Genomic DNA, 27438 nt, shown 5'->3' with positions numbered 1-27438 from the left:
CCATTTGTGGCGAACCTAGCTTCACCAGGAGCGTGACAATCATATGAGTACCATAAAACCGATCTTTTCACTTTGACACGCTTGGACACGCTCCTGAGGAGCGGGTGCGTCCGGGTGGTGGCTCAAACGCTTTGGGGCACCTAGTAGGTTCCATTGGCTACCATTAGAGCCATTTGTGGCGAACCTAGCTTCACCAGGAGCGTGACAATCATATGAGTACCATAAAAACCAAATTTTTCACTTTGACACGCTCCTGAGGAGCGGGTGCGTCCGGGTGGTGGCTCAAACGCTTTGGGCCACCTAGTAGGTTCCATTGGCTACCATTAGAGCCATTTGTGGCGAACCTAGCTTCACCAGGAGCGTGACAATCATATGAGTACCATAAAACCGATCTTTTCACTTTGACACGCTTGGACACGCTCCTGAGGAGCGGGTGCGTCCGGGTGGTGGCTCAAACGCTTTGGGGCACCTAGTAGGTTCCATTGGCTACCATTAGAGCCATTTGTGGCGAACCTAGCTTCACCAGGAGCGTGACAATCATATGAGTACCATAAAAACCAAATTTTTCACTTTGACACGCTCCTGAGGAGCGGGTGCGTCCGGGTGGTGGCTCAAACGCTTTGGGCCACCTAGTAGGTTCCATTGGCTACCATTAGAGCCATTTGTGGCGAACCTAGCTTCACCAGGAGCGTGACAATCATATGAGTACCATAAAACCGATCTTTTCACTTTGACACGCTTGGACACGCTCCTGAGGAGCGGGTGCGTCCGGGTGGTGGCTCAAACGCTTTGGGGCACCTAGTAGGTTCCATTGGCTACCATTAGAGCCATTTGTGGCGAACCTAGCTTCACCAGGAGCGTGACAATCATATGAGTACCATAAAAACCAAATTTTTCACTTTGACACGCTCCTGAGGAGCGGGTGCGTCCGGGTGGTGGCTCAAACGCTTTGGGCCACCTAGTAGGTTCCATTGGCTACCATTAGAGCCATTTGTGGCGAACCTAGCTTCACCAGGAGCGTGACAATCATATGAGTACCATAAAACCGATCTTTTCACTTTGACACGCTTGGACACGCTCCTGAGGAGCGGGTGCGTCCGGGTGGTGGCTCAAACGCTTTGGGGCACCTAGTAGGTTCCATTGGCTACCATTAGAGCCATTTGTGGCGAACCTAGCTTCACCAGGAGCGTGACAATCATATGAGTACCATAAAAACCAAATTTTTCACTTTGACACGCTCCTGAGGAGCGGGTGCGTCCGGGTGGTGGCTCAAACGCTTTGGGCCACCTAGTAGGTTCCATTGGCTACCATTAGAGCCATTTGTGGCGAACCTAGCTTCACCAGGAGCGTGACAATCATATGAGTACCATAAAACCGATCTTTTCACTTTGACACGCTTGGACACGCTCCTGAGGAGCGGGTGCGTCCGGGTGGTGGCTCAAACGCTTTGGGGCACCTAGTAGGTTCCATTGGCTACCATTAGAGCCATTTGTGGCGAACCTAGCTTCACCAGGAGCGTGACAATCATATGAGTACCATAAAAACCAAATTTTTCACTTTGACACGCTCCTGAGGAGCGGGTGCGTCCGGGTGGTGGCTCAAACGCTTTGGGCCACCTAGTAGGTTCCATTGGCTACCATTAGAGCCATTTGTGGCGAACCTAGCTTCACCAGGAGCGTGACAATCATATGAGTACCATAAAACCGATCTTTTCACTTTGACACGCTTGGACACGCTCCTGAGGAGCGGGTGCGTCCGGGTGGTGGCTCAAACGCTTTGGGGCACCTAGTAGGTTCCATTGGCTACCATTAGAGCCATTTGTGGCGAACCTAGCTTCACCAGGAGCGTGACAATCATATGAGTACCATAAAAACCAAATTTTTCACTTTGACACGCTCCTGAGGAGCGGGTGCGTCCGGGTGGTGGCTCAAACGCTTTGGGCCACCTAGTAGGTTCCATTGGCTACCATTAGAGCCATTTGTGGCGAACCTAGCTTCACCAGGAGCGTGACAATCATATGAGTACCATAAAACCGATCTTTTCACTTTGACACGCTTGGACACGCTCCTGAGGAGCGGGTGCGTCCGGGTGGTGGCTCAAACGCTTTGGGGCACCTAGTAGGTTCCATTGGCTACCATTAGAGCCATTTGTGGCGAACCTAGCTTCACCAGGAGCGTGACAATCATATGAGTACCATAAAACCGATCTTTTCACTTTGACACGCTTGGACACGCTCCTGAGGAGCGGGTGCGTCCGGGTGGTGGCTCAAACGCTTTGGGTAGCCAATGGAACCTACTAGGTGGCCCAAAGCGTTTGAGCCACCACCCGGACGGAGCGTACAAGTACAATCATTCACATGATTTCTGCATGCAGTAGAGTGAGCGAGGCTACCTCTACTGCAGTTCTTCACTATTAACTACTATTACTTACTCTTCTGCAGTCCTTCTATAAAAACCTCCCCTTACCCCCACCCACCTACTGTAGAGTTATTTTTATTGTTAATGTTTATTTTTGTTTGTTAGTATTATAGTTGTTTACTTACCTGTTCGTCCGTGCCGTAAAACTAAATTTCTAATACTGCCTAATCCTGGATTCGAACTCGCTACCTCTAACCTATCAGTATAAAGTCCTATTGTCTGAGCTAATCCAGGTAATGGTGGCGGCGAGTTGGAAACTCTTTAATATGTTACACTTACATATATTATTGTAGTTACAGATGATTTGGTTTAAAACCTGCTTCAATATTTCATATAATATTGACATATAGGGGAAACGCAGATAGCAAAGACACAGAAATAGCAGATATGTAAATGTGCTGGCAGTCAATGGTAAAGAACCTAGGAAAGTATGTGATGTGATAGGAAAAAACGTATAACAATTATTATAGCACTATAAGCACTATAATAATAATTATTATACGGTATTTGCATATACGCGAATAAATGTATACATACAAATCTACATTCTTCAATTTCTAATATGAAAATATGTAAATTAATATAAAATATATTTTATTTTTTAATCAATATAATTATTTTTCATTTAATATTTGATTATTTTTAACTAGACCTTATATAATAAATAATTATTTTCAATAAAAATTTTTGATTTCAACATATGTACATACTTTTCATATAGAAATTTGACTGGCGTACAAGCAAATTACATACGTGATACATAAACACATATGTATATATTATTTTCATACGTACTTTTGTTTGTATGTTTACGTAAGCAAACGGGAGTTAGCAAACGTACATACATACATATGTACACTTCTGACTTCTCACATAAGAAGTTCTACTGAGTTCTTACATTCATACTTCTATATACATTCATTCATAAGAACTGATAACAATATTATATGTTGACCCAATCTATACTACTATTATAAAGAGGAAAGATTTGTGTGTATGTTTGTAATGAATAAGATCAAAAACTACTGTGCCGATTTCAAAAATTCTTTCACCATTGAAAAGCTACATTCACCCCGAGTAACATAGGCTATATTTATTGCCAAGATCTCAACTTTCTGGAAATAGTTCCCAGGTGAATGTATCAAAAAGACTCGCAGCTGCTTGCTAACAAAATTTTAAAATCTCTATCTGCAGCGGCTTGAATAACAAAATATTAGAAATATACACTTTCGCACTAGGGACTCGAACTCTGATTCCCAACGCCTTCATAATCAGAGAGAAAGACAACGGACATCAAAGGCTGGAGGTCGTAATAAGTTTTAGTTCATTACAAATAAAATATAATTTCACGTTCGGATTTTCGTCATTTTTCTTATTTTATAATATATGAACTCACACAATAAACGGGAATATATATACATACATATGTATGTGTGTAAAAACTTATAACTTTTGAATTTTTTATTTAAACCCGTGCGAAGCCGGAGCGTTCTGCTAGTTATTAATAAAATTAATAAAAAATTATGTTTATGATGAGCGTCGAACCTGGGGAATTCGACTCATTTGGACTGAGTAGGCGATTGAAAAGTAAAGTCCTCTCTCGACAAACAAAACTCAAACTCTACATCAACAAACTCTATGTCAACATCAGATGAGACGACACTAGGAGTTTTCGTGAGGAAACTTTTGCGCAACATTTATGGTCCTCAAAACACTGGCACCGGCGAATACCACAGACGATGGAATGATGAGCTGTATGTGTTATTCGACGATATAGACACAGTTCAGCAACGCTGGCTATGTCATGTTGTCCGAATGGACGAAAACACTCCAGCTTGAAAGTGTTCGATGCAGTACCCGCCGGAGGAAGCCGAGGTGGAGAACGACCTGGTTACACATGGGATCTCCAACTGGCGCCGAACAGTGAGGGAAAAAGAGAAGTGGCGCGCTATCATCGATCCGGCTATAACCGGCTAAACGGGGTATACACCAATCTCATACATACATACATTTAGTTATTATTTAATTCATTTTAAATTGTACAGAAGAATTTCAATTTAAAATTTTTTAATTAGTTTGATAATTGATTTAATTTTCCATGTGTAAAGTTAATTGTGAATGAGTTTACAACTAAAATTTATACATACATATGTAGGATATGTATGTATATACAGAACAATTCCTGTTATTGTTTAAGTGCATTGTAGAATTATAGAGAAACAGGTCTATTTTAAAAAATTTCATTTTCTGTGTCCTTACTGCCAACCCATTTTGTAGTTTGAAGACATATTCACTACAATATGTCATTGTTGTTATTGAGACTGAAAGCGTTTCTCAATAATTTCTCATAAGCATCAGAAATAAATTAGTAAACGCATATGTGCCATTATAGATTTATACCAGTTAAGAATTCAAAAATCATATATACATATACGTATATTACATTCAATATATTTTCTAATATCTATATACATATGTATCTATATTTCTACCAAGTGTTCACAAATGAAATGTCTTTTATATCTACAACGATTATCGTTCCATTTTCCCACTTCTCGAAACCCCATTTCAACACAAAGCTCATCACCCCGCCAATTATCAGGCATGTTCGTCAACCAATTAGTATAATTAAATTGATCACCAGTGCTGTGCCAAATAAATTCATTACGCTTTTGATCATATTTGCCAGAAGTCCAAAAGATGTAATCATTGCCAATATTCGGTTTATAAACAAATTCTAAAGTTAATAAAAGATTGTATTAATATTGTACAAGTAATATAAGAAATCTTACTTGCCTATTTCATTAAGGAACTCGCTCAGTTGTTTTGTAAGCTCTTCCGTATGGGGAGCGAAGAGTGTCATATTCATGTCGAGGCAGTATTGTACAGCCTGGGCCCAAGGTAACTATTTTAATATGTAAACATTTAACTACTTGTAAATATGTACGATTTGAATATGTCTGAATAATATGTTAATGTGTGTACCTTTAATTTGTCCACAATTAAAAATCGTTTTGAACCCAAAACAACGGATGTTTCTGCAACTAATAATAATATGTAAATATGGGTGGGTAAATACATATTAAGATATGTTTAAAAGATTAATACCTTTATCATATGTCGCAATAACTGCAAGTAATGTAAATAATATATATAACTTTAAGAACATTTTTCCGGGAAACACTTTTCAGAAATTTGAATGAACTAAACCCATTGCTAGTGAGCAATGAAATGAAACGAGCATTGTATGAGTTATTAATTGTTCTTAAATATACATTGTACTCAAATATACAATATGTACATATATTGATGAAGCGAATTTTAATTTTGATAAGGTTAATAAGAACAGCTTTGAAAATTTACATATGTATGTACTTACTGATAACCAAATGTATATATTAGATAGAACACAACACAGAACTACATTTGGATGAATAAGTAATATATATATATTATGGGGAAAGGTGATGCATTTATTATAAGTTAAGTGCAATACTAAATTAGTACAGTTCTTCAAAAATATAATATTCCCAAAATGTGAGTGATAACAAAATATATTAATCCAATGTATCTTGAAGTTGTATACAACTTTTACTTTAATTTTTTTTTTTAATTTAATTGAGTTAATATACATGTATACCCATCGCTCGTAGTCTTTTAATTTGTAAACAATTCTGAATGATAAGATTTACGGATTTGAAATGAAGCCGATGTTGGACAATGTTAGCTTACTCACTTATTTTCATATTAATGTATTATTTTTAAACAAGGAGAATCATTTGTGTTTCTACGGTTACGACGAAACTCAGTATCACCACCCTTTGTATCAACGAAGTTTTTTCATAAAACAATGGTTCCTTAAAACTTGAAATTCACAATTTTTTGTAAACAAAAATAGCAGAGATATGTAACGAGCCTTTGAGACGAAGAACTTGAGGATTGGATGAAGTGGCTGGTAGTCTAAGACAAGGAATGTAGTAAATAAATATTTGCTGTGTGAAATTATACAGAAACGGTTTTATTTTTGCTATGTTGATGGTATGCAAATTTTAATACACTATGCATAAATATTACAAAACTTAAAGATCGGATTCAGACCCACTTAACATGTTGAAACTAAATTGGTGCGGGTAAACCATAGTAGTATAGTATTGTAAATCCGTTATTCCGCGATTGGATGTACGTAACCGGAACGTATACAAATTTTTATCAGGTCAAGGACGGCCGACTGGTTAACATTCCTCAAAATTATTAGTAGAAAGTTTTCCGCCGCTACAACACATACACTTCTAATTATACATATAATAAATTTACTCTGTATTGTACACTGTACATCCTTTTTTAAGCAATGTATAAATCATTAAAGTTTAATTCCCTATCTAATATATTTAAAATTACGAAATTAATACTGTAACTCAACTACTCAAAGGACTATTGTTTCGAATCCTTCGCCAAATTAAAAGATAAATATATTGCAACATTTTTAACAAAAATAGCGCTCCTCAAAAACGCATTTAAGATTATATTCATACCATTTACTTGGTTAAAATATTATAGTAAAAATACAATATTTATGAAAAACATAAGACGTGGTTACCCCTACTAACCGAGTACTAGTTTTCTAAATATGCAAGTTCAAAAGACTTTCGTTTTATACTATGTATATAGTTTGCAATAATTTCAAAACAATAGTTTATTTTTTTGGTTCACGGGTGATAGATCAAAGGTATTCTGCCATGAATTTATATTTTTATAACATTTCAACTACCGTCGTCGTTCGCCCTTTACAGTTTTACGTTTTTCTTTCTTTTCCTCTCGCTGTTGCTTCTGACGTTCCCGGTCTTCTTTGTCTTTCTGTTTTTTTGCAGCACTATCCATACGCGCTTGCTCCCTCTTCTCCTTTTGCAATGCCATTACATCCTGAACATTAGTATTACGTTCGATTCCAGTTAATGAATTGGCTGCTATGGAAACGGCATTTGAACCTTCGGTCTCCTCATCAGAACAATAAGCATCTACGTCTTCAACTTCAGTCTATTACATAATGAGAAATTTATTGAATTTCATAATAGTTACTAATTCCATACCTGCGAATATTGAGCTAAAATTTGTTGTCGTATTTGTAGCTCTTCTTCAGTGTACTCTCGCGCCTTTGTGGTTGTTGGAAGCTTCTGTACTTCTAATAATTTGGCCAATTGCTCACTTACATCAATATGAACATCACTCTTCTTTTCTTCTTTGGGATGAGCTGATTCAAATTTTTCAAGAATAAGACTTATCAAGGAATCAATATCGTTTGTCTACATGGTAAAAAAATATATAGGAAATTCGATATATAAGCTTTTAAATTAAACTAACTTCAAGTTGTTCTTTTCCGACATACAATGATTTCACTGAGTATATCATTGAGCGCTTCACGCTTCTCTTCAAGCGACTCTTCCCCGTCAAGAATTCCTGCTATGTAGGCACCAAAGACATCAGGATCCGTATTGAGCTCGATCAGTTTTTTTTGTAGCCACGAGGTGAACTCATTGGTTGATTGCTTACTTTTCTGCATTTTATAGTTCGCTTATATTTAAGTTTCACAACGCTTTTACAATTATTTAAAATTTAATATTTTCCGAAAATTAATTACTATTATTAATGGATATATCTATATACCATTTTTGGTATTTCGCGGTATTCACAATTACTTCTGATGATTTTTTAATTCTTTTGGAATTGACATATCTTCTCAAAATGTCAACAACTTGAATAAATAGGAGATGATAAACGAAATTTAAAGAGAAATGTCACATTTAAGAAAGTTACCGGATTGAAATATTAGAGCGAATTTCAATATTTTGGAATGTGATGAATATATCTGTCTTATAGTGGCCATACACGATACACAAATGTGTTCGATCGGTATGCGTTCAAATCAGAATTACTCGTGTATGGGCTTGTGCGCATACCATCCATGTTTGATATTTTACGATCGGTGTGCACATATGTTTGTCGTTTATGGGACTGTGTCCACACAATTGGTGCTGTGGAGAAAAAACGACGACACAGGGAAAATTTTAAAAGAAAAAATAATTTTGTTCAAATAATGCATCGTCTAAATATAGACAAATACATAAAATTGCTAATTTATTATCCGCTTGATCTCTCCCATGTTTACTCATTGAAACGAAACGATTTTCATGTTTAATCATTATAAATGAATTTTCTTCTTAAGTTCAAATGTGTGGCATCTTTAGTCGCAGTGTCATTTGAAGCATTTTCCCTTTTATTTTCTGTCAAACGTCTCATTATCAGTAATAGCAATTGCCAATTGGTCTTTGAAAACAAAAAGAAGGTATTCAATTTACAAAGAAATGAGAAAAGTGCAAGGTTAAATGTGGGTTTAAGCTGGATAATTATAACTATATGAACTGAATAGACTCAATAATGAGCTAAAGGAATACTATAAAATGGAATATGTGCCGTGAGTAAGAAATGATACAAGTTTTGACGACGCTAATCGTATATGTATTTACATATTTATGTACATAAATCTATATTGTATGATAATTTTTGAGAAGTAGATGATCTGTTTCATAAATTTATATTATTCGGGCTACATAAAATATATATTTTATGTTTTTGCAATATACTTTATTGTTTGCTAACTTGATACTCTGTCGCCCTGCACGTATTCCTGAAATCATTGCCGTGGCTTTGGCTATAGTCTATCACACAAGCAGCAAGCACACTGTCTCTAGTTTCTCTATAATAACTATTCAGTCTGATTTTAAAAACATGGAACATGGCAAATTAAATGCTTAGCAATATAAAAATGCTAAAGTCTATCACAATGTATAGAATGTTTTAGCTAGGTATTTAATATCGAAACAGAACGGTTGTCCAGTTTGAAAAAAAAAAATAGATATTTTATTGCTTGTATTTTTAATAAATACGTACTGTTCTTATCTATTTTATGTAATTGATAATATAAAGAGGATATTAGGCTTTCCAACCCATTTGAATAAATTTGTTAAGAAGCGATTACCTTGATATTTCTTTGATGTATCCCAATAAGGTAAAAAACAATAGTAATCCATCCAAGCGACTTGAAATTTCCTGCCTATAAAAATGTGTACATATGTACATGGATGGATTGATTAGGCTTATTGCAATAATCCTACTTTTTATAAAATCGAGTTATAAACAATTTTTTTTGTTTTTCTCTACAAAAAAATATTTTAAGCTAACAAATTGTGTAGGTATTTTCCATGACCGTAACATACCCAAATTTATATCCAGTATATGGTTGTTACTGTTGTTACTGGAATACAAGAATTTATAAACAATTTTTTTGTTTTTCTCTACAAAAAAATATTATTTTAAGCTAACAAATTGTGTAGATATTTTCCATGACCGTAACATACCCAAATTTATATCAAGCATATAGTTGTTACTGTTGTTACTGGAATACATGAATAGATATTTTAATTTCATTAAAACATAAAATTTTTCAAAAAGCTGTAAAATATAGATTTATTCACAGTTTTATTTATTTACTTTGCGTAAATTTTTTGTACATACGTTAAAACATCCCCGCTTTTTGATCGCCTTCATACGATATAGGGACTTTTTTAAAATTCTGCATCGCTAGTAAAATTTTTAATTTTGTATTCTGCCCTGGTCGAAAAGTTCGATTTATGGAAAGAAATTTGACTTCTACTGCCAATTCAAAAGTTCGAGTTATGAAGAACTTCGAGTTTAGAAAGTTTGAGTTATAGAAGTTCAACTGTAATTAGTTCTGATTCATCTTAGATTGCCCTCATATGTTCATTTCATGATTTATTCGGATTCTAGATGTTGACTACAACGATTTAAATCGAAGAGTAAATCTAAAATGTGTGAAGTGTTTTTAGATACAAAATCATTACGTACGCAGGTTTGCTTGTTTATGTATAAATACTCTTCCAAATGTATATACATATTATAAGAATGATGGATTTGAGTGTTTCCTCCTTATAATATCTGTTTTGGAGTGCCAAATGCCGGTTATTCGTTGGCAGGCTGGAGTTGATTGGGATGCAGTCAGTCACGTTCGTATGTATGTGTTTTAATACATACATATATGCAAGCATATGTGTGCGTATCAGAATAAAATTATTTTCTCTTTGGGAAGTACTCTTATTTTCCATGCTCCAAGGTTTCCCATTATTCTCCACTTTTATACTCACCCACTTTTTCTAGCTGTTTTTGTACAGCGTGCAACACACAGAATAAGAGCTCCCCTAAAATTTGCTCGGCGACCATCATTAGTTCGAGTTTGTATTTCGTTGAATACGGTTGGATGTGTATTGGTGTGAAGCGCAATTACGCGACAATTTTAAAACTTATCCAACAACAAATTTTCATGAGTAGAGTGAAATAAAAAAAATCAATCTCTTTTATAATCAATATAAATATATTTCGAATTAGAAATAAATGTTAAGATATTGGTGAAATGTGTCAATTTTTATTATGGTTTGTTAATAATTGTATATTAATAAGTAAGCGTGGGTTAAGAAAATATATAAAGAGAATGTTGTTGGTTTAAGAAAAAAGTTGTAGATAAAATCTATCAGTGCCACGAAGAAGAAAAATACGAGCTCAAAAAAGTAAATGAAAATGATAAGAAAGTTAAATCGACCGAATACTCAGAATGTCAGTGCGATGTGGTCATTAAAAACAAAAATTGTGAAATCGAATATATTTAAGTATATATCTTTGCTACTTCAACCTTATAATTCACAAAAATAATAAAAGTAAATAAAAAGCTGGGAAATTCAAAGTATTCACCGTGTGAAATTCCAATAAGTGTGATGTGTAATTCAAAAATATTGAAATTATAATAATTTCTACTGGCATTGCAATCGCGTGTAAGAAATTAATTTGCTGAGTTTGTTCATTTATAACTGTTTAAATTATTGTTAAATTATAAATATTTTTCAACACCTAGTTTTTATTTTACTTTATTTTCTTTCTTCCCTTTCAAAGTATTAAATATACGAATATGTATTCATACTTTCGTAGAGTTTTACTCTCGCACTCTCTATACTTAACATTTCTTCTCTTTTACGACACGATTTGCGGTAGCCGATGTTGTATTTTGGTCACCCGTCATTCTTTTACGTATACGCATATTCAATGAACGTTTCCACCTCACATACTTCTCATTCACAAATTATATATGTATTTGCATATGTGAATTATACTTATGAGTGCTGTTGAAGTTTTACCTAAACATACATAAGTATAAGCATAATCTATAGAAATCTGAGGGAACGTCTTGGAACGCGGAACATGATATAAAATATATTATTTCTATACTTGAATGAAGTAAATATCCATGGACAAGCTACAAGTCTAAGCTTTCAAGTATAGTTTTTAGAGTTATCGTTCTAATGTTTTGTCATTTTGCTTTGATTTTTAACTAAAGCAGTTCGTTAAAACATTGATACATATGGCTTTAGTCAGCTGTGTTTATTAATATATACATATGTATGTATATTAACACGTAACATATGTGTATATGAAATTTACGGTCCCATAAGTGTGGTCGCTTGAAATTATATTTTTATCGTTCACTACAATAACAATATTCCATTTAATGAACACCATTAGGCGACGTTAAATATCTCACAAATACATGTATTTGGAAGAGTAGACGGAATATACATAAGTATATTACATGTTAACTGCCTTCGTGCTGTAAATTTTGTTCGCAATTTACCTTTTCACCTTTTGGTTTCTAACTCATTTTCTCTTTAAATTGTTTATTTGGTTAAGTGTGTATACATTTTCTTCTTTTTATTTTTTATTTTCATGGTTATTGCTTACGTATTAAAAACGAAATACATATACTTGTTGTATGTCTGTTTTGTTCGTTCGTTTGGTTTCCGAATTTTTGCTGCCTTGTCGACTATACGACAATACATATGTACTCAAACAATTTTAATCATTGCCAGTTGTGTGCTGGTTCAGTAGTATTAACGATTTTCGGTTTAGACCATTTCCGTTTGTTCGTATATGATTTCTTATGAATGTATATGTACATATGTCTATAATTTTTTCTTATTTAAAACATGTCTTGTACTAATTAATACTACATTTTTGTATAAATACACACACACATACATATGCAGGAGATAAAGTGTTTGTGATCTACCTACATAAGTATTTTGCGACAATATTCAACGTTTCTTAAAATAAACGTATAAAACACAAACACATCGCAAAGCTGAACCTTTCATCAAATGTTATCACATAAAAATGTAGTAAGTTATTATATGTTGTGAAAATTTTCGAATATATGCGGCAAACACAAATATTGGTTATTAAAAACAGGATATTATTTTCTAAACGAGAAAATGCTAGTTCTTCAATATAAAGAACGTAGCTCACTAATGAGTTTCTAATTTGAATTTTATAAATGCTTTCGATATATATATATTATATATTAACATAAAATTGTAATTATTTTCTTTTTTATAAAATTCTTTATCAATCGGCTACCAGTGAGTTTATTTCGTTACCATTGAGAATAAAATAATATGAATATCACATTAATATAAATAGTTAAAAAACCAACAAAAAATTAACGTAACAACAGAAACGTTAAAATAGTAAACAAAATAACCATATGTATATAAAAAAAATGTGTACCAAAAAAATAAAAACAAATTAAGAAAGAAAGCTTTATTCCCGTAAAAATTAAAGAAAAAATGTGTTATAAGTGGAGTAATGAACCATTAATATATTAATAAATGAAAATAAATTGAAAATAAATAATAATGAAGAATGAAGAAGAAAAAAACGTATGGTGAATAAAATATGTAATAATTAACCTAATATGAATGTGTATAAAATAAAAAAATGCATACATATAGTGATTTTAAAGTGTCTAAAAGTAATCGGTTTCATATATCTGCTATACTAGATTATGAAGCTTAAATACATTTAGTGTTTACGCTAAAATAAACGTAAAGTGCTCAATAAAAAACAACACGCCAAGCTATTTATTAATATTGACTTAAATAAAATCGTTGCAATTATGGTCTCAAATTTAATTAACATGCCCTCATGTCCTTTGTGTTAATCAGAGTTTATTATATAGTAAATAATCATATATCATTAGTGTTAAAATACCACTAAAATAAAAAAAAACATATATATTTTTAGCTCGTATATAGCTAGAAAATACAAACATACGTGATCCATTATGCAACACTGTTATTTTACTAGATAATGCTTTAATGTATGTACATGAATGAGCCTTTGATGTGGAAAAATAATAAAAGTTACGGCCGCCAGTTCGTGTATCATATTAAGGTGAGGTATTTCAAAAATTTCAGAAATTAATTTATTATCTAACGATAAATATTGAAATTAAATAGTTGGACCAAATACAGCAGTTTTCCGAAATAGCGAATATTCGTTTTAACGAAAACCGCTTATAACGAACAAGCAAATTTGTTACATTGAGTACCTTAAATAACGAACATCGTTGATTTTTAAGTACTTGGTTTAACGAACAACATGAAGAAGACATATGAAGAAAGAGAAAAAATCAAATAACATCGAACCAGAATTAAAACTATATAAAACTTGGAAAAATTCGAAAGAAATGTGCAAATTGAAAAAATGTTGAATTAAAAAGGCTTAAAATTATTGATCAGCACCAAATAGAAGTATAAGTGTCAGAATTGGTCCATTTTGGAAGAATTTATTGGATTTGAATTGTTTTGTTATAGTTTTTAATTTTTTAACAAATAATTAATAAAACAATTTATTACACTGCAATTTACGGTTATTTGACTCATTTTTATTGAAAAACATACCTCTAAAGAGTGCTCGAATTAACGAAAAATTCGATGTAACGGACAGGCCTGACAATTAATGTGTCCGTTATTTCGGAAAACTATTGTACATTTATAATCGATTAAAAAATCAATGTAACTTATTATTGATTTTAAGCGTCTTAAAAATTTAATAATTACATTATTATTAATTTAATAATTTTACATTAGTCACAAGTTCGTAAAACATAGTTTTTTTTCGCAGCTGTCATTTAACTGTAGAATCGCCTTTCAGACAAAATTTGCCCGAAAAATAATTTTTAACACCTTCGAACTTTTTATGAAAAATTAACAACAAATATGAAAGAAATCAATTCACGTTGATTTTTCTCTAACATATCATATATATTTAATTTCGTACCTTTATCGATCTTATATTGCATTTGTCGTTATGAGCGCAATATTCCTCAATTGAAGTTAACGGGATAATTATTATTAGTTAAGATTAGTATATACAGTCATGTGAAAAATAATAGGGACACTTGCATGAAAATAGGTAAAAAATAAATTATAATAAAATTAAAAAAAAAATATCAAAAATGTAACATGCAATGTAACAGTGATGTAAAGAACCGTTATCAAAGAAAAAGTGTTGATCATTTTGTGAAGTAAGATCGTTTTTTAAGTGTGCGAAAATAATAAATGTGTCATGTGTCCCTATTATTTTTCACATGACTGTACCTTCCCACGGCACTAATATAATGAATATAATGATTTGTGATAGTTACGTTGATTTTAATATAAATATATAATATATCGAGTAGATAGTAAAAAAAAGGTAAATGAGACCATGAAGTATGTAATAACCATTACCAAATATTGTAATTAATTAAAAAATTCTCCGAATATTGTATACGAACATTTTAATAATTATATTTTAAAATTCAAAATCTAATTATTTATTATTTGATTTCCTCTTACTTGCAATTCTATGAAATTGGCTCTAATTATCGATTAATAAAAATATATATTGTGTATGGGTTCATAGTTTTTTAAAACACTATCACTCTCCTTTGAAGTGAAGTGAAAAACGTGGTCGTAACTGTTTCATGCCAGAAAATATAAGTTCAACGTTTCATTTCGTTCGTAACTTGTATCTCAAATTAATGATTTTGATAACAGCAACAAGTGTCTCTAAGAACTGTAATGACAGCAACTAACTACGAAAGCAAATTAATTTTTCATTCACTTCACAACAAATTCTATTTATTCTAAAGTTGTTGGGATAATAATTTTAGCTGCATCTCGTATGAGCAAAGTTTAATTGTTTACAATATATATTAAGCTAAATTTAAAATCTAAAAAATAATCATATACCACCGCAGTTACATACATATGTATATAGCAAACCCGTTAGGCAAACAGTACGACTATTTTAGTACTACTATTTTGAAATGTAAAACAAGAACTCGCATAAATGTTAATATGTATGTTAAAAATCAGTATCAAAAATACTTGAACTATTTAAATTGTGACTCTAATATTTGTTTTTTTTTACATTATCCTGTTATTTTCTAGTTTCTGTGAAAGTAGCCAACTTCTTCTCCTCGAATCACCGACGTCCACAATTCTGTTCCAAAAGAGTATATAGGAAGTATATATGCATATAATAACAATTACAAAATACGAGCAACATCTGTTTGTTGTGAGTGATTAGCCTTTCTTAAGATCGATTTTATAGATGACATATTTATTAAAAATAGTATGCCAGAAGTTACAATTTTAAATAAACACAGGCAAGAAATACTTCAGTTAAATTCTACATAGTCGCTAAAAAAGAAACATCACGAAAACGAATAAAATTGAAGTATGACTAAGTATCTAATATACAATTTGTTTAAACTTAACCGATAGAAATTCACACAGTTACCACCACAACTACAAAGTCAAATACAAATAAAATAAATTCTGTGGAAAGTTGATTGCACTCGATTTTTAGATAAAGCGTTCCAAGGTCAAAACCAAAAATGCTTAATTTTTCATCATAGGTACTGAGAGTACTCACATGAATATGTTCGTTGTATCAAATATGACTAACCATAACAACGAAAGTCAATGTCCAAGCACCGGCGAAAATATTGGTACGTAATAAATGAATGTGTGAAAATACTTCAACTCAGTTAAACATACAAACATAGACTATCAGTTGTAATCAAATTTAACTATTTAAAAATAACACCCCAATTGTGTAAAGCTACTAGTGAATAATAGGAAGTGTATTTGAATGAAAATGTGAAAAAGAACTATGTTGTGTAGCTATGAATTTTTTTTCATGAGTCGAGAAAAGCTTAAATATCGCCGTTCCAATCTTGTGGATCTTCCACTTGTGAAAGAAGTAAAAAATGCAAATGTTTTCAAATGACTTCGGAATTTTACAAGCTAAATACTATGTAAGTGATTCTTACACAAGTGATCATATTGATGCAACAGAAAATATGCCAAAAAATTTAAATTTGCGAACTGAAATATCTGTATACATATTAATATACATACCTACAGAAGGAAATCAAATCTTATGAATTGCTTAAAAATATTGTATCATTAAAAAATTACCGTTTGCCATTCCTTTCCAATTTTATGTGGTGGCCCGAAACTATTTAGTTCGGTTGCAAAGCCGTTCCATTGTACCTCCACCAGTTGCTTACTTTGTCCGAATATCTGTAATCCTCGTAGAATTCCCGGATGGTTTTGCATTAGATACGCCAACCGTCGAACTGTTTACCATTCGTTACTTTAAATATTATTAAAAAAACAACTCATTTAATTATATTAATGTAAATTCATCTTTTATTTGTACCTACAATTTTTCCGGCATCTCAATATATATATTGCTTTTCTCAAAACTACAAACTATAATGAAGAAATAGGTCTTAGCCTGTTTTTGACACTTTTGGATACTATAATAAGTGTTGAAAGTAATAGATAATATGCAAAAAAAGGGCGACTGGTGATCAGTAGCCTGTCATATTCGCCAGTAGCTTCTCTATATGAATCACTATAATCCACAAAAATACTTTCGAGTTATAGAAGTTTTCATTAAAACATATTTTTTTTAAATTTCCGGTTTTATTTATTTATTTCGTGTAAAGTTTTTGTTAAAACAAGTATTCTGTAATTTTGTTCCTGGCAGTTTGCTATTGTTTGGCTCTTGACGTCTGTATCCCATGTCTTTGTTACATGATTTATGCAAACTATAAGTCTGCCTCGATAGTAAAGTTTTAAATTTTGTATTAAGCCCTAGTCGAAAATTTCGATTTATGAATAAAATTTTACTTCTATTGCCAATTTAAGACTTCGAGTTATGGAGAACTTCGAGTTAAAAAAGCTTGAGTTATGAAAAGAAATGTGTATGAAGTTTGACTTCTAAACGCTATTGCCAATTTAAGAATTCGAGTTTTGAAGATCTTCGAGTTATACAAGTTTAACTGTATATATTTTTCAACAGGTATGGTTTAAATAGAGTCGAGTTAGAATCTTCTTTTTCATGTAAACCGGTTCTAAGGTAGAATTGATCCTAATGCAGTTCCTATTTTGTCAAAGTCTATGATAGTAAAGTTGTGATTTTAAAGATATTACTCTATGCTAAATTGATTTTTTTTCTTCATGTTACTAAAATTTACCCCATTATTCTTTTCAGTTATGTATGTGCTTCACTCAACACTCGTAAAAAGATAAATCGAGCACATTAATAATTTTATTTGGTTTCTCTAAACAAAACCTTTCGTACAGTAATTATTTAATAACGATTCAGTTGAAAAACACGTGTGTTGAGAAAGAGGATATTGTGTAATCGTGGGTGGAAACGGGAGACGGGGACATCTACGCGCAGCTAACAGATGATCCCCACATGTCAATTGTTGCAGCCGAAAATGCAGGGTAAGTTAACTTTTCATTGTAAGAACATCAATATATGTACATATGTATGTATCTGCATTCCATTTGAGGACTGCTTAAAAATTAATATAAAAAATATTTTCAACTTTTACAGCTTTCCAAAAGTACTACAGAATATGAAATAGACCATATACATATATTTAACAGTATTTGTAATTTATTTACATATAGTATGTATGTATATTAACACGTAGAGGTAATCAGACCGTGTCTAATATAACAAAGTACAATATAGCTCACAGTAATAAAATCCCATTCAAATATCAAAAATTCAAACTGAAATCAAAAATAAAAATTTAAGCAAAAGCGAATTTAACCAGGGATTTCTACTCGAATTGTTGATTACTATGCTTGCTAGGTCGAATTGTTGGCAACAGTGCATGAGGCATAAAATAACGCGCACATATGTATGTACATACATGCTTTGATACTCGTATGTAAAATATTGTGTATGCGTAGAATTGATATTACACATCGTAAACAGGTTTTCCATTTTAAACTCCAAATGTATCAAACGTGGTGATTGTGCCTCACTCTGGCATACCGGAATCCTATAGCATATCTTACTCTGAACGACTCGCTGGAAATTTGTGTATAATACTTATATAACATTTGATAGCATTGAATTGCAATATTTCGCTGCCTATTTCTTGTGTTTAGGGCTCATTTTATTTCATTACCTACGAATTTTTTGTTTATAATTTTTCAATTGTTCCAATTATCGCTGACGTCCAATAAATTGAGCAGCAAATATACACTAAACAAATATATGTATCTACATACATATTTGCTGATGTTGGTAAAATTTTGTAAATTTTACAAAAAAATATTTAGTTATCTAATGGTCTTATTGTGCATGCATTCCCTATTTTAAAACTAATTTAAATTCAGATTGGCTTGTTATACTCAAATTCATTTATAGAGAAATATTGCTTCGTTATTGTATCATACTGGCTTTAGGTGAACTTATTGCGACAATAAAACTCAACAGAGTTTATTTAGTTTCTTGTACGCTTTACTTTTGCCGCTCGACAAAAAAAAAGATAGATTGTATTAAGTGAAAAGATGCGAAATATATGCATACCAGAGAACTGCAAAAATCACTATTTTCTTGATTTACTCATACGCGAACTTTTTCATTCAACTCAACTCACTGAAAAAAACAGAGTGATGAGTAAAAATCAACTCAATTTGCCGTACACATCATTCTTTGGATTTTGAGTCCTCGGCTCAAAATTTCCCAATCAATTCAACTCACTGATCAAAAGTCAGCGTTCAATAAAATGAGCCTGTGTTGACGAAAGCATCATTCGGTTCAATTTGAGTTGATCGATTATGAGTAAACAATTAGCGACAAGACGACACGATGTGAGCGTTACGACTGCATGTACCGTAACAATTTCTATGCAGTTTGTTGTTGTAGCTTGTCTTGTTCTTCTTCTCACATTTCATTTGTGCAGAAAAAGTGCCGCTCGTAGCGCGCATGAGTAAAATCATACGAGTTGATTTTTGCGAGTTGAGTGTTGTTCTTATTCAAAACATTGATTGTTGAACCGAATGAGCAAGCGCCCGAAATCATTATATGACCCCTTTCACACGGGCAATTCTTAGTTTTATAGGAGAGAGGGCGACGAGGAGAGGAGAATCGTGCCGAGTCTGCTGTGTTCAGGCAACACGCTTTGTGTTCTTATTCGTAACAGTTCGCTGCTTCGTAACAGTGTTGCATTTGCACACATTTTAAAATTAATGTTTACAATATATTTGAAAATTTGAATTTAATCATTTAATTTTGTATGTAATTTGCAAATACATATAGAAATATGCATAATATAATTAAAATGTGCTAGAAAATTGAGAATAACGATAAAAATTAGTTAATGAAATATATATTTTTTGCTTGGAAACGATGCGTACAAGAAGTTGAGAATATTATATGAAAGAGAATGAGAGAAATACACGAACAGAGTTGTCGAACAAGAATTGCTCGTGTGAACGCAAGGGGCGACAGCAAAAGAGAATCGCCCGAGAATTAGCAACAGAAGTTGCCTGTGTGAAAGTGGACTATTGAACACGAGCCGAACAAACTCGGAGTGAAACAAAAAATCGCACACACACGAGTGAATTTAAAATCAACAACGAAAATGTGAGCTCAGGCAAGTTTGATCGGCTGATCCGAACAGTGTGATTATTCGGCTGTTGAGCGCGTACGAATGTTTTTCATTCAGCAAATGCCGTTCTCTGATGCATACATACATATATATAGGGGTACCAAAACGATGTGCCACTGACGATAACTGATGAATGCCGTTTTTTCGTATAAGAATTTAAAAGTTGAAAGAAATGTAATATTTTATATATACATATGTCGTTTAGCTACGTAGCTTATTGATTGTTATTTCCATAGAGCCAATTAATTAGTTATAAATTAATTAAAAATAAGTAAGAAAGGGCTAAGTTCGGGACTATATTACCGCTTTTGTTATTGTGAACAAGATCTTTGTAGGGTGATGTGTCATTTCACCCATTTTCGCAATGTAACATTTCTTTCAAAAAAACCTTTGGTGCTTTGCGTTGTTATGTTATATCTTTAATTGCCGGCAGCTACATTATTATATCTTATCCTGAATATTAATCAAAAGTACTTTAAGATACAGTGGAACTTCACTAACTCGAATCACAATAATCCACAAAAAACTTCGAGTTAGAGAGACTTCGAGTTATAGAATTTTTATTAAAACTTAAAATTTTTCAAAAAGTGGTAAAATATAGATTTTTTCACAGTTTTATTTATTTACTTCGCATAAAGTTTTATTTCTATAACCTTAAAACATAAATTATGTAATTTTAATTGTTGCAGTATACTTTTGTTTGGCTCTTGACGTCTGTATTAGGGCTCTTAAAATTATTCGATTAACCCTAGAAGATCATCGCTATTTTTATAACGTAGAGGTCATCCTTCGTCGATTCGACGAAGGCATTACTCAAAGACCTTAATATATTATCCTACCTATCAAAACCTACTAAAATCAATATATTCACATTACCTGGTTTATAAATCTTCTAAATAAAACAATATCAAACAGTTTTTCTTAAATCTTTTATTAAATAAATAAAATTTTCACAGCTCTGATTCATTCGGCTTTTGTACAAAATAAAAACTCGCGTCGTCGAAACGACGAGGCATGACTTTCCAGGGTTAACCTAAAAACCGATTATTCGAATATCCGTTCGTACGAATATTAACCGGTTAGTACTATTCTATTAGTCGCAATGTTACGACTATTCGAATAGTCGTTCTACTGCGGTTATTCGAATAGTTATACTGTCACTATTCGAATAAATGAAAATTGTTTGAAATCCAAGCAGCCTTTGATTTTTGTTTGTTTTTACTTGTGAAAATGTCAGTTGTGCGCATTTTTCATGAATTTCACTTTTTTCAATAAAAAATGGAAATTGAATGAACTTACACTATTCGAATAGTCGGAAATGAGCGGTTAATCGAATAGTCGATGACTGACGACTATCCGAATAGTGCAAACCGAATATTATTATTCGAATAATGCCCTATTCGGTTAATTCGGTTAGTCGATTAGTCGAAAACCAAGAGCTCTAGTCTGTATCCCATGCATTTGTTATATGATTTATGCAATCCATAAGTGTAATATCAGATTTTTGTTCGCCTCCTTACGATATAGAGAGGTTCCTTTAAAATTATGCCTGGATAGTACAATTTTAAATTTTGTATTATTCCTTGGTCGAAAAGTTCGATTTATAGAAGGAAATTTGTATGAAATTTGACTTCTATTGCCCATTCAAAAGTTTGAGTTAAGGAAGTTTGAGTTATGGCAGGAAATTTGATTTCTAAACGCTATTGCCAATTCTAAAGTTTGATTTATGGAGATCTTCGACTTATGTAAGTTCCACTGTATATCAAATTTTCGAAAACGAATATACTTTACATACATTTAAAAAAATCGTATAGTTTTGCACTATTTCGGAATAACGTGTTTTTCATTTCACCCCAGAAAATTCGAAAAAATACATCTCGTTTGAAATATTAAATATAACTGTATAGCATGTTACTTATAAGTTATAAAATAAATTTTTTTACGGCCATTACATAAAGTTTGAGTTTCATTAGCAGCAGGTTGTCAGCAACAACATGGTTACGCAAAACAACGAACTTAAAAATCGCAACATCTACATCTCGGTTACAACAAGTCATTTACAATACCTTAGCTTACAGTAGCATATATGTATATGATTGTGCTCAGCAGATTATTACGCGCGAATACATTGTACTTATGTATGTATGTTTGTCCTTCTTTCGGAAATTGAAGCCCATGAAAATATTTTGTAATTAATATTCCAGATTTTTATACTCTCGCAACAAAAGTTGCTAAGATAGTACATATTATAGTTTTGTTCATATAACGGTTGCTTGTAAGTTATAAAACTAAACGAGTTAAATATAGGGTTATATATACCAAAATGATCAGGATGACGAGACGAGTTGAAATCCGAATGTCTGTCTGTTTTTTCGTCCGTCCGTCTGTAACTTGAGTAAAAATTGAGATATCTTAACGAATGGAACACGTATTTCTTGGCACCCTGAGGAGGTTGCTTTCGAAGATGGGCAAAATCGGACCATTGGCACGCCCACAAAATTGCGAAAACCAAAAACCTCACCCCAGATATCGAACATGTTGAACTCAGCGCCTAAGAGTAAATTTTAACCGAAAATATGGGTAAATCTCTCAGATAATTTAATGTAATTCAGGGGAAATTGTTTTCTTCTAATACTGTGACTCTGTTCCAAAAACTACTAAAATCGGGTCATAACATCTCCTAGCTCCCATTTACCTAATTATAGCTTTTTAAAAATACGGTCGACTTTATTCCGCATACATACATATATGTATTGGTTAATATGGGAGATATCTTAGTGTAGTGTACCTTGCGGGTGAAAATGAATGAAATCGGTTTGGGAATTACCTCAGCCCTCATATACTATATATATGTATATGCTGATTTTCGTTATTCTATTAAACTTTACTTTATTCTGGAGCAAACATGTGGAAAACCACGACCATTTCTTTCGAAGTTACGGCCTGTTGAAATTTGCCCAAAAATTTGGAATTTATTTTTGATCCCTTAATTTTTTCCAGTAGTGTAAATTGCGAGAGTATAAAATGTTCGGTTACACCCGAACTTAGCTTTTCCTTACATGTTTTATTTTAGAAGTACTCCATTTTTGCTATTTAATTAAAGCGAAATATTCGTAATCGTATTATGACAACACAAATTAAACGAAAAACGGTGTTGCCTTAATTCAGCCTGTGTATGCGTATGCATACAAATTTGTTGACAAGATATCAATTTTATATGCTATTTCCCAATAAAATCTTTACAAAAATTTGCAAACGAAAATTGCATCAGCAGGAGATGGGATGGGCACATTTGGATGTAATTTGGCGTGGTGTCACCCACTTATTGGTCAAAACCCATATCTCAGGAACTACTCGACTGATTTCAATGAAATTCGGTATATAATATTTTCTTGACGCCCCGATAACACGGATGAGTCTGTGTTTGGAGAAACTATAGGAGCCTTACAGGTGTAAATAATTGTCGAAGTACAGGTACTTTTTCTTGCTCCATCCTGATTGTGTGAGGGACAAAACCACTCTTTCCCCAAGACCAAATCCTTCGTAATTTTCTTCAACAACTTCATCTATTCCAACAAATGCAATAATTAATAGACTCCTTAAATTTTGATAGAACAATATTGTTTGATGGCGCCCCTAATCTTAAAAATATTCATAGATGCGTCTACTGCTGATTTCCTTGTTCCATGATATATACCGTATAATGCATCAACCAGTGGATGTATTATGAAATGTCCATCTTTACTGTTTTCTAGGATTTTAGATTAATGAAAAAATCATTGTATAGAGTCAAATCTGTGCCGTGACATTGTTTTTAATGTCATGGGCTCAGCCATGTTTTCACTTGAACTCCAATTATGTCGCCAACTTGGAAGTTGATGTTAACCCATAAGGAAATTGATCCCTATAAATGAAAGGAATTTATTTTTTTTTATTTAATATTAAAGGTTACGTTGTTTTGTATCGCTTGTAGAATTGAATGTAATATGATTTTCTCTACAATAGCTACAATGAATGGTAAGAAACATTTTGTAGGTGTGTCCATATGCACAATCAGCCACTAGTATCTCTGATGAGTTAAATTGTAAAAACTTCTTCTTTTCTCAACTTGTTTCCATTTACGCGATGGTTCTTTAAGAATTGCGTTTTAAAAATTGTCTACCTTCCTAGTTGGATCTGCATTTTTTCTTCTAGGAATTGATTTTTAATGTCAAATCTTATTTGCTTTCTAAAGTTAAAACCTCCTCGTTTTCATTTTGAGATTTCTTCATTATCGAGGGGGATTTATTTTCAAATATTAACAATTTTCTCTTCTCTCAAAGATTTCCATAAATTCTAGCTACCTAGTTGGATCTGCATTTTTTTCTTCTACAATTTGCATGTGCAGTTAAATTTGTTCCCATACCTAAATGGGCACTGCTATTTTTGTGAACACAATTGTCTATACATACACAGTGTCGGACAAAAAAATAAAAACACTTAACCAAGAAATATTCGATTGAAAATTATTTTTTAACGGCATCAATTTTGTTTACCTTTTTACAAGCGCAGACCACAATTTCATCAGAATTGTATCGTTTCAGGGTTTCAGGGGAGGCATGAGTTCTGAATTGTGTTTGAGCAGTTGTCTGGTTTTAAATAACCGTTATGGTAAAACAGCTTGTTAAGAGCCGATGTTGATACAGAGATAACGAAGCTGTCGCATCAAGTTCATTAAAACCCATGTCAAATAGAATGGCTTAATAAATGGAAAAAAATGTAATACGCTATGGACAGATAAAAGCAAGGTAAATTTAGTTGGAAGTGATACTAAACATTAGTAATGGGTTTAAAAATGCAGTATTTAACGTCAAATATACTGCAAAAACTTCTAAGCACAGAAATGAAAGCATCATGAAATAGTAATTGTTCTTCTGGTACTGTGTGGACCCTCTGTAGTAGTTAACATAAAAGGTGAACCAATTTATTTACGTCCGCATTAGTGATGAGCGATATTGCTTTTTTTAAATCACTGTGATTTTATATTGCTATTGCGATCGCAACAAAAAAACGACTTTATGAGAATTTGTACTCCACAATTTTTTTTTTTTTACATTTACATTTTTACTAATTTTAACAATATCCAAAACGTTCCTGCTTTTGTAATCACAATTAACTAATTAATAAATTTTGGGTACAATGCTTTTGTATCACCGTACCCAAAATTACCGAAATCGCAACTAAATATGCTACTGTGATCACTGAACAGTGATTGCTACTTTCGAACTGATATTGGTACTAAACAGTGATTGGTACTTTCGAACTGTGATTGCTACTGAACTGTGATTGTTACTTTCGAACTGATGTTGGTACTGAACTATGATTGTTACTTTTCGAACTGCTATTGCTACTGAACAGTGATTGTTACTTTTCGAACTGATATTGCTACTGAACAGTGATTGGAACTTTTCGAACTGCTATTGCTGCTCGAATTAGAATCACTGATCTGCTATTACTACAGTGATTTTTCAGTCACAGTGAAAAAATCACCGGTAGTGGAATATCGCTCATCACTAGTCCGCATATTCAATTTAAGAAGTTATGCCCCCTTTTGCACAATGGAAATTTTGCTCTAAAGTGAAAGTTGACCTCTAGTGGATCCAATGCTAAAAAGATGCCAAGCGGTGCTGAAAGTAAATATCTATTCAACAAAATCTTGCATATGTAAACAAGTTTACATTCCGTTGTAATAACATTTATAATTATTTAAAGGGTTCTTATTTTTTTTCTCTCCCAATATGTTTCAGCATGCCATTTAATAGTACATTTTTTTAGAACAAAATGTTTTTGATTTTATTTTTAGTAACACTGAAACTTACTGAATTGTTTGAATTTTTCATTAGTTAGAATAGAAATTTTTTAAAGATATTTTAAGTTCTTAACAAGGCCATTCTAATTTTTTGTCCGGCACTGTATGCAATTTAGATGATTTAATGTATTTTTAAATTGGAATTTTTGTAGATGCTGTTTAAAACTATAACTTTTTATACTCTCCCAACATGTTGCACAGAGTATAATAGTTTTGCTCACACAACGATTGTTTGTAAGTCCTAAAACTGAAAGTGTTATTATAGATATGCGGTTATTTATACCAAAGCGATCAGGTTGATGAGTAGAGTTGAAATCCGGATGTCTGTCCGTTTAAATGTTTTCGATTAACGTCATTATGAGCTTAATAATAATCTCCACAAATCTAAGAAACACCTTTACCACGAAATTATACTCTGCAATTCGACATTATTGACCTTAGACGCAGGTTGTTGCAACTTGTTGCATTATTAACTATTTATTTTTTTATTGTTATAAAAAGTTATTTTACGTTTCGTTGAAGCTTAACAACACGTAACTGAAAAAATGCTCTTCTTGCAGCCTTTGTGACGATTTGACAATGGCAAATGCAATGCAATCACCGTTTGTACTGATGTGAACATTTAAGTGAGAAAGAGGTATAAACACTAAGAAAAATTGCGACGCAATTCCGAAGTGCGCAAATACATATGCAAAGACAAAGTCACTACGTAAGCACATCGAAAAAATAACAGGTCTCACAATGAATTACACAGCAGAGAGTGAATTCATCAGATACCCAATAATCCACCACATAGTAGTCACTAGACTAGCGTACAATTAACGCCGCTCTAAATTCACATTAGTTAAGTGTTTTTAAAAAGCTCTCTCAGACAATATACTTGCAGTTAAATTTTATATATTTGACTGAATTAGTCTGATTTAATATGCAAACTGATTACTTTTTCTACGCTCTCTTGATTTCCAAGAATTTTCTCTTAAATTGTACTGTCAGCGCAGGACATTGACATTTTGCCATTTTGTTTAGTCGACAGCTTTATTTCTCATTGCTTTGTATTGTCATTCCTACGATTTCTGTTCTGCACACTTATTTGATTTGCTGTTCGTATCTTCGTATCTCAACCGACTGTTTTACGGAAATTCGAAAGTAAAAGAAATGTAATATTTATTACAACAAACAAGATTCAGCAATCAGATACTTGTACTGTATTATTTGGCATTGTTTCTGAAATATAG

The 27438-nt window shown here is 32.6% G+C and overlaps 3 protein-coding genes and 1 long non-coding RNA gene across 16 annotated transcripts in view; 1 reads left to right on the top strand and 3 right to left on the bottom strand.

Annotated features, from left to right (window-relative positions):
* Positions 1–4842: 4842 nt before the first annotated feature.
* On the bottom strand, positions 4843–5685 carry LOC105211495 (collectin-10). Its single transcript, XM_011182945.3, has 4 exons — positions 5526–5685; positions 5403–5461; positions 5214–5322; positions 4843–5154 (listed from the first exon to the last, which is right to left on the bottom strand). The coding sequence occupies exons 1-4, from the start codon at positions 5584–5586 to the stop codon at positions 4898–4900; spliced, it is 486 nt and encodes a 161-aa protein (XP_011181247.1). The 5' UTR covers positions 5587–5685; the 3' UTR covers positions 4843–4897.
* Positions 5686–6895: 1210 nt separating this feature from the next.
* LOC105211494 (coiled-coil domain-containing protein 43) lies at positions 6896–8208 on the bottom strand. Of its 2 annotated transcripts, none has more exons than XM_011182944.3 (3): positions 7776–8208; positions 7505–7717; positions 6896–7451 (listed from the first exon to the last, which is right to left on the bottom strand). In XM_011182944.3, the coding sequence occupies exons 1-3, from the start codon at positions 7821–7823 to the stop codon at positions 7182–7184; spliced, it is 531 nt and encodes a 176-aa protein (XP_011181246.1). In that variant the 5' UTR covers positions 7824–8208; the 3' UTR covers positions 6896–7181. The 2 variants fall into 2 exon arrangements, with proteins under 2 accessions (XP_011181246.1, XP_011181245.1); XM_011182943.3 differs by having other exon boundaries at positions 7801–8197.
* A 4745-nt stretch (positions 8209–12953) lies between these two features.
* The window catches only part of LOC105211493 (nuclear receptor coactivator 2), a 52529-nt gene continuing 38044 nt past the window's right edge, over positions 12954–27438 (top strand). For 11 of the 12 annotated variants that reach the window (XM_054227066.1, XM_054227062.1, XM_054227065.1 and 8 more), the window contains exons 1-2: positions 18027–18169; positions 24939–25142. In XM_054227066.1, coding sequence (XP_054083041.1) covers positions 25102–25142 — 41 coding nt within the window. In that variant the 5' untranslated portion in view covers positions 18027–18169; positions 24939–25101. Of the gene's footprint in view, positions 13767–17930; positions 18170–24938; positions 25143–27438 lie in introns of those variants that run through there. The other variant, XM_011182933.3, reaches the window with a different exon arrangement.
* On the bottom strand, positions 23779–27101 carry LOC128920220 (uncharacterized). Its single transcript, XR_008470334.1, has 2 exons — positions 26487–27101; positions 23779–24259 (listed from the first exon to the last, which is right to left on the bottom strand). It is a non-coding gene; the product is annotated as an uncharacterized LOC128920220 (long non-coding RNA).

The sequence above is a fragment of the Zeugodacus cucurbitae genome, chromosome 3, assembly GCF_028554725.1.
Source record: "Zeugodacus cucurbitae isolate PBARC_wt_2022May chromosome 3, idZeuCucr1.2, whole genome shotgun sequence".
In the NCBI taxonomy this organism is placed as follows: domain Eukaryota; kingdom Metazoa; phylum Arthropoda; class Insecta; order Diptera; family Tephritidae; genus Zeugodacus; species Zeugodacus cucurbitae.
The sequence above is the reverse complement of the archived record's forward strand: the minus strand, read 5'-3'. Positions and strand labels throughout refer to the sequence as shown.

Bases quoted from the DNA above. Each gene is read 5' to 3' on its own strand.
- LOC105211495 (XM_011182945.3), bottom strand. From the start codon at position 5,586: ATGTTCTTAAAGTTATATATATTATTTACATTACTTGCAGTTATTGCG. The intron at 5,462-5,525 runs GTATTAATCTTT...TATTATTATTAG, and splicing joins TATTGCGACATATGATAAAG to TTGCAGAAACATCCGTTGTT. The intron at 5,323-5,402 runs GTACACACATTA...ATATTAAAATAG, and splicing joins TAATTGTGGACAAATTAAAG to TTACCTTGGGCCCAGGCTGT.
- LOC105211494 (XM_011182943.3), bottom strand. From the start codon at position 7,974: ATGCAGAAAAGTAAGCAATCAACCAATGAGTTCACCTCGTGGCTACAA. The intron at 7,718-7,800 runs GTATGTCGGAAA...TTTACCATGTAG, and splicing joins ATATACTCAGTGAAATCATT to ACAAACGATATTGATTCCTT. The intron at 7,452-7,504 runs GTATGGAATTAG...ATTATGTAATAG, and splicing joins TTTTAGCTCAATATTCGCAG to ACTGAAGTTGAAGACGTAGA.